This window comes from Rhipicephalus sanguineus, chromosome 3, assembly GCF_013339695.2.
Source record: "Rhipicephalus sanguineus isolate Rsan-2018 chromosome 3, BIME_Rsan_1.4, whole genome shotgun sequence".
NCBI lineage: Eukaryota > Metazoa > Arthropoda > Arachnida > Ixodida > Ixodidae > Rhipicephalus > Rhipicephalus sanguineus.
In genome coordinates this window covers 212,104,828-212,118,641 of record NC_051178.1, presented here as the reverse complement: position 1 = coordinate 212,118,641, position 13,814 = coordinate 212,104,828, and the positions used below count along the sequence as shown (strand labels likewise).

At 45.2% G+C, this 13,814-nt stretch overlaps 1 protein-coding gene across 6 annotated transcripts in view; it reads left to right on the top strand.

Moving 5' to 3' along the window:
• Positions 1–429: 429 nt before the first annotated feature.
• LOC119388249 (protein O-mannosyl-transferase TMTC4) overlaps positions 430–13,814 on the top strand; it is a 102,547-nt gene continuing 89,162 nt past the window's right edge. The window contains exons 1-6 of one of the 6 annotated variants that reach the window (XM_037655922.2): positions 430–572; positions 1,568–1,956; positions 4,699–4,879; positions 12,031–12,118; positions 12,534–12,625; positions 13,410–13,499. In XM_037655922.2, the coding sequence (XP_037511850.1) occupies positions 1,616–1,956; positions 4,699–4,879; positions 12,031–12,118; positions 12,534–12,625; positions 13,410–13,499 (792 nt within the window). In that variant the 5' untranslated portion in view covers positions 430–572; positions 1,568–1,615. Of the gene's footprint in view, positions 573–1,567; positions 1,957–4,698; positions 4,880–12,030; positions 12,119–12,533; positions 12,626–13,409; positions 13,500–13,814 lie in introns of those variants that run through there. The other 5 variants (XM_049413882.1, XM_049413881.1, XM_049413880.1 and 2 more) reach the window with 5 other exon arrangements.

Here is a 13,814-nt window from a genome sequence, read left to right as displayed (position 1 = left end):
AGACGGTTCCCACCTCGGGCACGTACAGTCCCTAAAGTTGAGCAAGGCGCGTTTGAGATACCTTGTAAATAATGGCTGGGGTTAAGCACTATGCGGCGTCTTGGGGGTCGTCCCCCAATATATTAAAGCATGAACGCATAAGTTAATTCCGCACCCAGGACCGCATCACTCGTGACTCGACCGCCAGGCGGGAGAGATTCCTTCAAGAGCAGTTTGACAAAAGATAGGCTACACCTGTCGTCATAAAGGCACACTTTGACTCGCTTCCGCAGAGGAGGACACCAAACATAAAGAGCACAGAAATGTTTCCTGTCACAGAGAGAGGGTGACGAATCAGTTCACGCGGCGAGCCCGAAAGCGAAAACAGAACTCCTTCTGTTGGTCACGTGCGTCAAACAGTCGCTGGAAAGTTGTCGCTACTCGCTACTCGTGCATGTTTTGGTAGGTTGCCGCAAGGTAAACACGGTAAACAGATGGCTGTGCTCGCGGTGCTCGTCGTTGACCCAGACGGTTGGGAATGATTTTTAGCTTGCCGTCGTAGTTGTACTGCTTGTTGTACTACAATGGACGTGGTATGTGGTGCCTCCTTTTTCGCGACACTCCTCATTTCGCCTTCGCCACTGTGTTCTTGTGAGGCGGTCGCCGCGCGGAATAAGCGTTTCCTGTCGTAATTGTCAAGATTGTAACTGCGGCAGGCTAATATTACTGATGTATATCTTCAAGTTACTGAGCAGCGGATAAGTCCCCAAGGCATAGTGCCATGTAGTCATAGCACGCCGGCCACGTATGAATCGGGCCTTCTTGGTTTTATGTGATCTTGCAGGTTTTGATCTCAAGTTCGCAAAACGAATCATTGACCGCTTAGTGATTAACCGGCCCAACATTTCGGATGAGTGTATGCGCTCGCGGAGAGCTCGCTGTTGGGCTAATTGTTATGTGTTATGCCAAGAATAAATACATCGCAAAAAACGGGGCTAGAGAGAAACGCAAGCCAAATGCTCGCACTTCGCTCCGTTTATTTATTTATTTATTTATTTATTTATTTATTTATTTATTTATTTATTTATTACAATATTTTTATTCTTAGCGCATTTATAGCGCTTGTGCAAGCATTTCCTAACGAAAGCAGTTTTTTATGCCTAACGTACGCTTAACCGGCGCTTACATTTACATGTCGTTACGCTTCTATGATTATCGTCATCTCATTGGTGCTTACGCCTGTTTAAGGCTTGAAACTAGATTATTCTAGTACACTATACTTGAAACCATAAAACGTGCCTGAGCCTTTGTCAACGCTCCGTGACGCATGCGTGTATATAAGCGGAAACGAGATGAAGGTGACGCATTTGGTACGCACATTCAAACAATGTGTCTCAGTTTCACTTTTTAGTGGTGACCAAATTGTAATTTTATCTAACCAAAGCATTTTTTAATTATGCTACACTCTTGCCTACTGTCATAACGTATAGTCTCTGCTGAAAGAAACTTGAGGTGCGTTTATATATTGTGCCTTTTGCGAACATATGGTATGTACGTACATAGTCTGCATACTGCATTTCATATGCAGGCATCCAGGTTCTCATCATGACCAGTGTTAAACCCTGGCAACAAAGCCATGGCTACTGTGTTCGACCACAATCGAAACTCGACGGGACTCAAGTTTCCCAAGAAAGAATGGACCAGAGAGGTCGATCGCAGCTGGGACCAGGCACTGCCGGTGCCCAAGTGGGCCATACACTTGGGACCTTGGCTAGTGGCAGGGGCTTCATTGGCTTGCTTTGGCCACAGCCTTGCCGGTGACTTTGTGTTTGACGACACAGAGGCCGTGGTGCACAATGTGGACATACAGCCAGTGATTCCACTGCGACGCATCTTTGAAGACGACTTCTGGGGCACCGAGTTACAGTCTGAGTCGAGCCACAAATCTTACCGGCCCCTTACCACACTTACATTCAAGTGAGTTAACCGGCATTGTAATCCAAGGAAGGTTTCTGGAATAACAGATGTATAGCTTGTGTGCATATTTGTTCATCCAGTCTGATAAGGACTTCTGTGTAATAAAAGGCACATAATGAAAAGCCTCTCGTATTGACAACATACTAATTTTGCATAACTGGCCAAACAGAACTTCTTAAATTTTAATTTGACAAAGGAAGCACCGTGAGTGTATACTAATGCTTTGTGCTGGGAGGTTTCTGTTTGCTGTGCATACTCAACTGATTGCAGAGTCAGTTCATTGTGTTTTTTGTCGCAAAGCCATTCAACTTTGCGCATAATGGTGTTTCTGTTTCTTCTGTTCCCACTCCTTGTAGCATTTTAGAGATTTCGTGCTTTATACAATTTGTGTTGATGAGCAATGTTGTTACGTATACTTTGCACTTCTCAAATTGATGTAGATCTCGTAGAACTTGACTTACTGGATGCAGCTGAGCACTAGTTAACATTTAGTCGTACCTTTTTTTAACATTATTAATGAGAACTCACAGACAATAATGCCAAGGAATCGGCGCTGACTAACACTCCTAGGTTTAATTGCACGTATATGCCCCATAAAGTGGACGGTGGGATGACCGCCGCCATAGCTCAGTGGTAGAGCATCGGACGCATTATTCGAAGGTCGCAGGTTCGGTCCCTGCCGGCGGCAAGTTATCTTTTCGTCCACTTTACTTTCTTCACAGTTATATCCTTATTACTACTAATAACATCCCCTTACTTTTCTTGGCATTATTGTCTGTGAGTGACTGCGAGCGATTTTCTCTGCGCATTGTAGCGAGGACAGTCACAGAAGATGTGCTGTAGTGTCTCCTCGCTACCACAGTTGTCACAAAACGGGTCGTCTGCCATTTCGATTCGAAACGAGAATGACTTTGTGAAAGCCACTCTTAGCCGTAAACGACAAAGCAGAGTGGCATCATTTCGGCATAGGCCCGTAGGTGTCTGATGATGTAAAGTGGTCGGGCAGTGGTGGCGGTTGTTGTGCTCTTGCTTGGATAGATCCCAGATTGATGACGGCTGAAACCATTCTGGAATGTCGTCCTGAGAGGTCATCACAGGTGAAGGCGACGAAGGCAGTGCTCAACTTCTTGGAGACATCAGACTTGCACCGGTGGTTATAGACTAACGACGTTAGCATGACTGTGAGATGTGACTTTTTGTGCGTGCGTGCTTTCCTTCTCTCTCTCTCAATCTTTTATCTCCCCCATCCCTTCTCCCAGTGTAGGGTAGCATACCAGTCCTTCTAGACTGGTTAACATCCCTGCCTTTCTTTTCTCTCCTATGCCTTCCTTCCTTGTCTGTGAGTTCTCATTAATATTGTGTCTAACAAAGAGAAACGAGCCCTTAGAAGTCACCTTCTTTCCTTCTTTTAACATTGTAACACAGTTTATTTCTTCCCCTCTTAGTGAGCTATGTTCTTGGTGCTAGGCGGTCAGGTTAAATCACACATTTTTGTTTGTTGCACAGTTAACTATAGTACGCCAGTTTTTCTGCCACATATTCTGTGCTGATGCATTGTAATTGAAGGTGGAGGCCGGAAGAAGTACTGTCCACTGGCATTGTCTACATGCATAGGCTGGATTGACCGAGATTTGTGCAAAAAGGTCATTCTTGCATTGTGGAATCTTGCCTGAAAGGTTCCATAATGTGATGCTCTTTTACCTCGGCGCACAGGACTTTTCCATGAGTCACTCATTTCTTTCATCAGTCTGTGCACCATTTGGTTCTTGCTGTAGTTGTGGCACAGGCTCAGATTATTGTGGCCTTGTATGTCTCATGTGAACATGACCTTGAGAGGAAAGCCGGCTTGTGGCACATGAAGTCGCATGACTACTCGCAGGCCTCGATATACGGGACGCACGCGTTCGCGGGACTCGGCCTGAAATCGCTTGACCTCCCACACACCTCGTGGCTCGAGGCCATGTTTGCTTTGTCACTCAAGGCCATGTTCACTTTGGCTTTAGGGCATTAGCGTCACTAGAAAAGTTTTTAAATGGTGTTCGCATAATATCCCCTTCAGGTGCGATATGATGGATTGTCTGAAAATGCGTCAAACTCGCTCAACATAATTCCAAAGCACTCGATAATAGATCCCAAGAAAGAAAACGAGATATGTTGTTTCGTGCAAGTTTCAGTAATTTTCAATAAATAAGCGTAATTAGCATGCAATTGAGTATCTAATTATTATACAATCAGCCAGGCTTAGTTATTGCATAAAAAGAATCAAATGTTAGGCACAAAATGAATGCCCAGTTTGCTTCTTGGCTGTGTTCATTTCGAGCAAAGACAAATAATACTCTTGCATTGGTCCTGGAACGCAGCAAGTTCAACGATTGTCGATCATGGTAGTGTCTCCAGCAAAGTGATCCTCTGCAGCAATACGCAGCCCAATGAAGTTAAATGAGTGCTGGTTGCCCACTCGGGAAACCTGTACAAATGTGCACACCGCATTTCAAGCCATTTGAAGAAACACGCGGTGCACGACGCACCTATGCAGTTGATGTGTGCTATTGTACACACTGCTGCTAAAGGGGATATAAAGTGCACGTTAAAATAGCCATACCAGATAGCTTTTGCCTTAGGTGAATGCATGAGGGACCCTGTGAGTTTTTATCATTTTTTGCAGTGGAATTGGCTATTGCTAGCTAGCTGAATCTTCTAGGTGGGGTCATCTCATGACTTTTTCATTATTTTCTCTTCTAGGCTCAACTACATGCTGGCTGGAGGCCTCGTAGCTAGCCACTTTCATGCTGTCAATGTGGTCCTCCATGCGTTTGTCTCGCTCCTCTCTCTGCATCTCTTCAAGGTGCTTCTACAGGGGGCACCACGGGCCTCTCTCATCTGTGCTCTACTCTTTGCTGTGCATCCAGTCCACACAGAAAGCGTATGTATAGATAGTTCAGCTATGAGCAGTGCAATCTTTGTATTTCTCTATGCAAGAGTAAAGTGTGCTGCTGAACCAATGCGCTACTTCAGATATTTTTCTTTTTTTCTTTTTTCTTTTTTTTTGAGAATTTGAGCAAGTTTGCAAAACAGGAAAGCTACAGGGAACTGTGTTTCATTGCAGGGAAAGGTCCAAGCCAGCAATGAAAATTGTGCTGTATGTAGTTGTGTATGTCTCACTGCTGGAGTGGTTATGGTGCTCGACTGCTGATTGGCGGTCACGGGATCAAATCCCAGCCACGGCAGCTGCACTTTCAGTGGAGGCGAAAATGCTTAAGGCCCGTGTATTCGCCCCGAGATCGAGCAGAGTCGCCACCTGGTGGCTATTGGTTGAACCGTGCCTAGTGTGGATTGCTCCCTGCGTCGTCTGCTAGCCACGTTGCGTTTGCGTGGGCGCGTACGTGATGCGCGTCCTCAAAGGGCGGTTTGTTCCACTGTGTTAGCGCAATTTTAACTGCTTGTACGTATGCTTAACACGATGTACAGAAGCATTTGACCTTGGTAGGCTGTATATGCACTGTAATAAGATCAGTGAGTGCACTTGTTGAGAGTGCTGTGTGTTGTCATCGTACCCTCCGTTCACCAGAATTATTTCAGTGTGGGTGCCACTTCGTGGTTCCAGCACATCTCAAAGTGCACTTGACGTTGTCCTAAACATGAGAAGTATTAAATATCGTTGGAATGCAGCATTTCAGCGACCTGGCGGTAAGCAACAACAACGTTCTAAGCCATGCACTTTCGCGTTGTTGTTAGGTGTATAACTGCGGGACTGTCGTTTATCAGTTATGAGACGAGCTTTATAGTTGGCTTAAGGTCTCCTTTTATTGTACGGTCCTAGTACCACTACAGAGGAATATTTCTGTCAAGTGAAGTCTGACACTTCGGTACTTAAATTGTCCTCTAAAAAGAGCAGAAAGTAGAATGACAAGGAAGTGATAACACTGAGTTGCGGTGCGCAATGATGTTAACTTGAGACGAAATTTATACAAAAGCACCCGTGTGTTTAGATTTAAGTACGCGTTAAAGAACTCCGATGGTGAAAATTAATCCAGACGGCGTGCGTTACATTTGTGCATAGTAATTTCGCACGAAACCTCTTTTCTTTACACGTTTGTGTGGCGTTCTTATAGATTGACGCAAGGCAGCGGATATTCTTCGCTTCAGAAAAACATACCGTAAAAACCCGCATATAGCTCGGACCCGCATATAGTCCGGGGTGTAATTCGGGGATAGCAAACGTGAGAAAAAAAGTTTTCACCCGAATATAGTCCGAGCAAAATGGAAAAAATGCATTTATTGACATTTCATTAATCGTCGTCGTCGGACGCACTCTCTTCCGAAGCTCCCTTGTCGGAAATGTTCTCCCACAGCACATCATCCTCAGTGCCATCAAGCGCGTTCGAGATGGAGCACTTTTTGAAGGCGCGGCAAACGAGCGCCTCTGGAATGCAGGCCCAAGCCTCGACTATCCACGAGCAGAGCATCGCTGGCGAGGCCCGTTTCAGCCGTCCGGCAGGGGTCACTTCTGGTTCTCCGGACCTCATCCACTCCACGTACAGGCGCTTGACATGGTCCTTAAATGGCTTATTAAGGCACACATCAAGCGGCTGCAGCTGTGATGTCATCCCTCCCGGGATGACGACGAGCTCGGTGCGGGAGTCGCGCAGCAGTCGCTTTACGGAGTCGGCCAGGTGACACCGAAACGCGTCGAGCACAAGCATCGAAGGGAGCCCCAGCAGTGCTCCGGGCCGTCGACACCACACGGACTTTATCCAGTCAAGGACTAACGATTCGTCCATCCACCCCTTGTCCTGGCAGCGGACGACGACATTTTTCGGGAACTTCTCCCCCTTCGGCAGCGTCTTTCGTTTGAACACCACGTAGGGTGGCAGCTTGCGACCGTCAGCCGTGCAGGATAACATTACAGTCACCCGCGTCTTTTCGTTTCCAGTCGACCGCACGATAACTTGCCTGGAGCCTTTTTGATGCGCCGTCAGCGCCGAGGGCATATCCAGGTAGACCGGCGTCTGATCCGCGTTGCCGATCTGGCCCAGCTGAAAGGGGACTGCCTTTCGCAACGCAATTATGTACCTTTGAAAAGCCACAAGGTGCTCTTCGTAGCTCTCTGGTAGCTTCTGGGAGATACGCCGACGTAGGGAGAACCCAGCGCGGCGCATGAAGCGAGACACCCAATGCTTGCTCGCTTTGAAATCCTCCGGCTGAATGCCTTTGTCTCGAGCGATCTCCCTTGCCTTCGCTTGTAGCAGCTCGATGTTGACAGCGAGATGTGCAGCTCGCTGCTCCCGCACAAAGTCTGTGAGTTCTCGTTCCACGTCAGGAAATGCTCCATTTTTTGGTCCGCGGAAACTTTTTCGCTGGCCGCTGCATGCAAAGAGGGCTTCCTTCTGCTTCCGCCAACCGCGAATACTCCGCTCGTTGACTCCGAACTGCCGCTCCGCGGCACAGTTGCCGATGGTTTCGGCAGCAGCGATAACTTTTCTTTTAAAAGCAGCAGAGTACTGCCTGCGCGGTCCTGACGTAGTGTAAAATCACAGGAGCAAAATCGAGGCCGTCGTTTTCGGCACCAAGTTGAAGCAAAGGCCACTGACCGACTGACCAACCACTGTTGCACGCGGGGGTCCGTAAGACTAACGCCGCTAACACTACCTAGCGCAGAAGCGCGCAGACACCTGATGATGATGATAGCACCGCGCTATGCCGAAACCGAAACTGAATTTGGGCCGAAAATTCTTGGGACCCGCATATAGTACGGGGCCGAAATTTCGCACCCTAAAATCTAGAAAAAAACCCCGGGCTATACGCGGGTTTTTACGGTAGTTCTGCTCCATAAAATAACCGGACCTTTGTTGCATCACTGTCATGCAGGTAATCAATCGAAGAAAGCTCGGTGCTGAACTGTTACTTTTTACACTGTTACCGGAATAGAACAAGCGTGTACGTGTTAGACGTCTCCGTAGCGCTAAAGTGCTGTCAGCCACGTAGCTTTCCTGACTAAACTTATCAACTGTTCTACATTTCATGGAGAACTAAATAAGAAAAAAGTGCGGATGCGAGCATTCATGCACACAGTACTATTTTAACTCGTCACGCAGGAATACGGGCTTTCTTCTTTTTTTTTTTTGTATCCAGATGAGCAAGAAGTAAATAATTAGTTCAGTCGCGCTACACCTGTACGTAGGAGGCGGAACACAAGCTAAACACATACCAATAAAAAACCTAAACACGTCATATAGTGTGAAAGCTCAGACTGTCAACCAGGACGAGCATCCCATTCATTGGCAGATTGCGCGTCTATCGCAAGTAACGCTGGTCGGGCTTCACGCATCGACTGCAGTCAACGCGTTTCATTCGCGGACAATTGGCTCAAACCGCGCACAGCGAAGCGCCGCTGCGTACATTTGTGTGCGCGCCGCCGACCGCCTGTCCACATTAGCGCGGCGACGGTGCTGCCCCCTTTAGCCCGATCTCGGGGCGAGTATAGATTTAGGTGCACGTTAAAGAACCCCAGGTGGTCGAAATTTCCAGAGCTCTCCACTGCGGTGTCCCTCATAATCATATCGTGGTTTTGAGACATTAAACCCCAACAGTTACGATTATTACTGCTGGAGTTTGTACATTGACTGCAATGAGAAAAATGAACATCCACAATCGACAAAATCTTTCTGCCTTAACATCTTGCCTGTTTTCTTTAACAGCGAGGAGGTCCAGTCTCCTCTCTCTATCTCTCCCTCTCTGTCTTTCTTTTAACAGCAGAGCTGTTTAAACTTTTTGTTGTGCCAGGTAGTGTGAACAGAAATTATCATCAAACCAGCACGTGCTCTCTTTGTCCTCTTCGTCGTCCTCTTCATCTTCTGCTTCGCTCCCAGAACATGTGCGCCGATTTGTCCGGCATGGGATGCAATAACTCTGATAGGCGAGAGAGTGAGTACAGAGAGAGAGAGAGAAAGAAACAGACAGAAAGAAAAAGAAAAACAGAGAAATTCCTGGCAAAAAAAAATTTCTTTACAAGGCGGGAACCTGCATACCGATGATATGAAGGCGAGTGTCGTAACCACTCGGCTATCCAGGGACGCTATAGCAGAGCATAGCATACCCTTGCATAGTACAGTATTATAGCAAGGGGGTGGGAGAGGGAAGTGAGGGTGAGGAGGAAGGGAGAGAGCAAGTAATAGCATAGAAAGAAAAAGAGAGAGAAACAGCTGCGCACTTCCTTCAGGCTTGGCACCACTAGTGCGAAGCTGTGTTAATTTTTTTTTTTGCATTGCCCATCTTAAATCATTTGCCAGTAGGGCACATCTTCTTGTAGTAGCCACTGCCCTGCAAGGAACCAAATGTCAGTTACATGGTTAACTGTATGCATTATTAATGCTGCACTGTGTGGCTGATATTGAAGTTCATTAAGGTTCAGTTTTGATAGTCACCTTGACGGCACACCTTCAAATGGTTTGCTGCAGTTGCTGCATGCATGACTAGCAGGGAAGCACCACTACACTTAAGTCAGTGCACTGGCTCTTGATTAGTGTCACTAATTATGGAAACTATGTAAACTGCTAGAGTACCCAGTTGCATATTATGAAAGGAGGAAACAAAAATTACTAAAAGCATTCGTTTGAAAATATGGTTACACCATTTTTTGCTTTACGCTTTACATGGACAGGTTCTTTGACATTCATTTCACCTTTCATTTCCTTCTGCTTGATTGATTGGAAAATTGTTATCAACGATGATAATTGCGTAACAGTCCTTGATTAACACCAGCTTTATTCATTATACACGTTTCTTCTATTGCATGGGTCCAGTTGCGGCATTAGCCACACATTCTCAGGCTGGTCTGGGATGACGATTGCGGGGTGAGAGCCAGTGGACATGGCATGTAGTTCCTTCCTCTACTGTGCCTTGTGGCTTGCAGCAGTGCATTCAATTCTGCTTTGTGGGTGTTCATAGGTGTCAGCTTCTTGCTCTTCACTGTGGTTCTCCTTCAGCTGCTTGTGAAATTAAAGCAAGCTTAACTTTCCAGGAAATCATAACCACTTCGTTAAAGCTTTTGGAATGACCCATTACACATTCAGGAACCATTCATTCGCATACTTATTGTGCTTTGAAAAAAGAAGTTAATTTTTTATCTTCATACTTTTTTGAGGATTACTCCATACATGTGGTGAAGTAAACAAGCACTCTTACTGGTTCCTTTGTCTTTCTGTGTCTGCATGTTTTTCCTATTCCTCTTAAGCACTGGAAATTCATCAAAATTCAGTACTCCAACTAACTCGGGTAACTGTGAAGAAGAGAATAAATTCTTAGCAAAAGAAATTGGAGCTAACAGGCTCACTTACTAGTAATGAAAACTTCTTTTTTTTGTTTGGTAAGGGCACTGCTGCAACAAGTTTCAAGCAGTCGAACAATATTTTTTGGAGCTGCTTGCAGTTACTAACTGCACTACTGTAAGTTCTACAAAGTTATGTGGATGTTTTGTGATAAAGCTGACTAACAAGACTTCTGTTGAGCCAATACATAGCGGCAACCGAAATTTACGACACTATAACGGGTTTTTGTCTATTCTTAATACAATACAAAATGTGATGAAACATAACACATGGCCACCATAAAAGTAGGGGCCCTAATTCAATTTGTCGTCTCGCTTTCATGCAGTTTTATACTCGCGGACAACTTTTCTTGGCAATGAAGGGAAGGCTACAGAGCCGAACCACGCGTGTACTACTGCTGAAGAATATAGTCCCACAATTGTGTCCGTGTTTTCTGCGTGAGAATAAAAAAAAAACCTTACTTTATGTTCTATAGGACACTGTTTGAAAAGAGGGTCAGCGCGCACCAAGGAGATATTTATATTTGCTTTACTTTATGCAGTTTCATTTCGCGTTTTTGCACCTGTGAAAACGTCGCACCTTTTACGTGCACCTCACAGTCAAAATGGCGTCTTCATCTTCAGGTGAGCTCTCGTCACCCTCCAGCTTTTCTGGCAACTTGCCGAAGGAGCTTGTGACGAATTTCAGTAAGAAATGGCTGTCTAAGACTGTGACGGCCACTCGAATAATCAAATGGCCGTCACAGGAGATACGGAAGGTTCACAAACGAAAAGTAAATTCGAAATGCGCGCCGAACCGGACTACTTCGCGGAAGTACATGTGCAGTAGCTCCTCCCCTGTAGCCTTTCCTTCATTGCCAAGAGAAGTTGTCCGCGAGTATAGAACGTGCAGCTCTCCTGTTTTTGTGGCATGCGACGGTTTTTGATGCTGCGTAGACTGAGTGAAAAGCAAGTGACTCGGTTCGATGAACATCATAGCACCAGTGTCGCATCACTCTAAGCAACACAAGAGGTTTTGATGACGAATTGGCATGATAGCTTTGCTTAGTGCATATTACCATAGTACATTGAACCTGCAGTTCTTTTGGCATTATATGTGACGTACGGCCGCTGTAAAGAGGACATTGCTGGCGTGGCATGAAATCGTGGTCATCCAATTTCAGATTCAAATTTCAGATTCAACAAAACTTTTTTTTTTCTGTCATTGAAGTTAGTTTTTGTGTCTGCTGCTGTATCATTTGAACATTCTTGTGGCAGTTTCAGTGTAAAGATGAATCCTTCGGCGACTACACTTTGCATAAAAGGTTGAATTTCGATATAACCAAGTTTCGCTACGACGAAGTGAATTGCCGATATCACCGACGTCGTTTTAATGAGGTTTAACTGTACATAGTATATTTTTTTGTACTTAAGCTGTAGTAGCACTGTATGTAAAACCCTGCCAGGTTCAGTCTTTTGTTCATTTTTATTTTAATACAGCGCACCTTCACTGACTAAAATAGGCCTGAAAGCAAATGCCGTCAAAATATATTGTGGCAGGCTGGTGTGTGAACTTGAAAGTCGTGTTGTCACTGATTTTTGTTTTTGCATTTTTTTTTATCAACCCTCTTCTTGTGGTAGTACACTCGAAGCAAAAATCGAGTATTTGGCGTGTATTTCTGCCACACAATTGTAATCGTCATCTTGATGAGGATTATTTATGGCATTGATTCAGTGATGTTAGTGTCCCATGCGGTTGTGTCTTGCAGGTGGCAGCTGTGGTGGGAAGGGCAGACCTGCTGTGTGCTGTGTTCTTCATCCTCTCCTTCCTGTCTTTCATTCGCTCCTGCTCTTCAGGTGTGTGCTTTTTGTTGGCCGCATGATACAGTGGTATGTGACATTTAATGCCTCCACTCCGCATCCTCTGAGAGCAGGGCTCCACATTAAGTTTTTGCTCAATGTGTGCTGTGCATCCAAAGCATGGCGTACGCAGCTGCATTCGCATTCTGCCTTGGTTGGACTTCGTCTGCCACGGCTTGTGATCACAAGCCACGTGGTAGAAGGTGCAGAGAAACAGTTATGCTGTTCTCAGGAAAGTTATAACTGAAGGTCACAGGCACATTAAAATGTCAGTGGGTTTCATACATTGGGTGTGGTGGGTGCAGGACTGGCTTTGTTTTTGACCTTAAGTCCAAAGGTAATTGAATAGTGATGACTGTGGTCGTAAAGTTGAAATAACGCTGCTGTTTCTTTTTTTTTATTGCTTCTTCAGGGGGTGCCTGGTCATCATGTGTCTGGCTCATCACATCTGCCTCTTTGAGCATTGTGTCTATGCTTTGCAAGGAACCAGGCATTACAGTCATAGTAAGCGTACCTATGTTCCACATCTTGCTTCTGAATTTGTGTCCCTGTAGGGAGCTCCTTGTGCTAAGGTTATGTATGGACACACTACAGATTAACAAATAAGCAAACACGATGGTTTGAAGTCACAGTAGAATCTCAATGACATGAATTCACCGGGGACATGCAAAATATTCGTATCATCCACAATTCTTATGATCCAAAACAAGCCAAATGCATGTGAACCTGCCTGGCAGTGAGGCATGTGAAACATTATTTTAGGAGGGTCTATGTGAGGTCAGTGGGCTTCATTTTCATGACTTGGCTTATCTCTATGCTCTGCTTATCGCAATTTTCGCTGCTTTTTACAGTTTCTGAGTTAACAGAGTTTTATTGCTCTATTGGGATGCTAGAGTACAGGGTTTATGTACGAAATGGGTGCACATTAATAGAAAACTGCTGACAGCAAATGGTTTCAAGTTGAAATGAAAGCATAACAGCCCAAGTTGCTGGAGAGGCTCGGTGTACACAAACCATGACATGCACATACATATACATACACGTATGCTTACTTGTCTAGCAGAAGCAGGAATGTTTTAACTTCAGTGCATGTGTCTGTTGCTATTTTTAAAATTTTCTCCACCTCTATCAGTTTTTCATTTCGCTTGCTTTTATGATGGCGAGAAATTGTGTTGCTGAGGGATAAACAGCCCAGCGAGAAGTACGCCAGTAGTCCCCACTTTACACCAACTGCGAGATTTGCATCAAGTTGTCAAGGACATCGCTGTCTTATTTTTTTCTTCCACAGGGGTTGTGCTTCATATATGATGCAGTTATCATCTGTAAAGTTGATCTACACTACGTCATCACCAGAAGAAGTGGCATGGTTCAACTGAAGGTATGAATTGTGGTTATGGTCTTGTCACAAGTACCGCTGCTCACCTACTGGCTTTGTACTTTTTGCATATTTAAAAAGGCGGCACTAATACAGTTGGAAGCCACGCTATTTTCATGGTACTAGCCACTCAGAAATGGTGTTTCAGTTCAATGGTTTTGATTGCTTTCATTAGACACGAGCTGGCAATTCATGTGTGTTCTTTTCAATCACATGAACTCTGTTCCATACTAAGCAGCTGGATGATTATTGACTAAAAAGCTATTTCGCGTCAGGTTCAGCGCTTCGTTCTTTTCTGTTCACTTGTAGGAGGCAAAA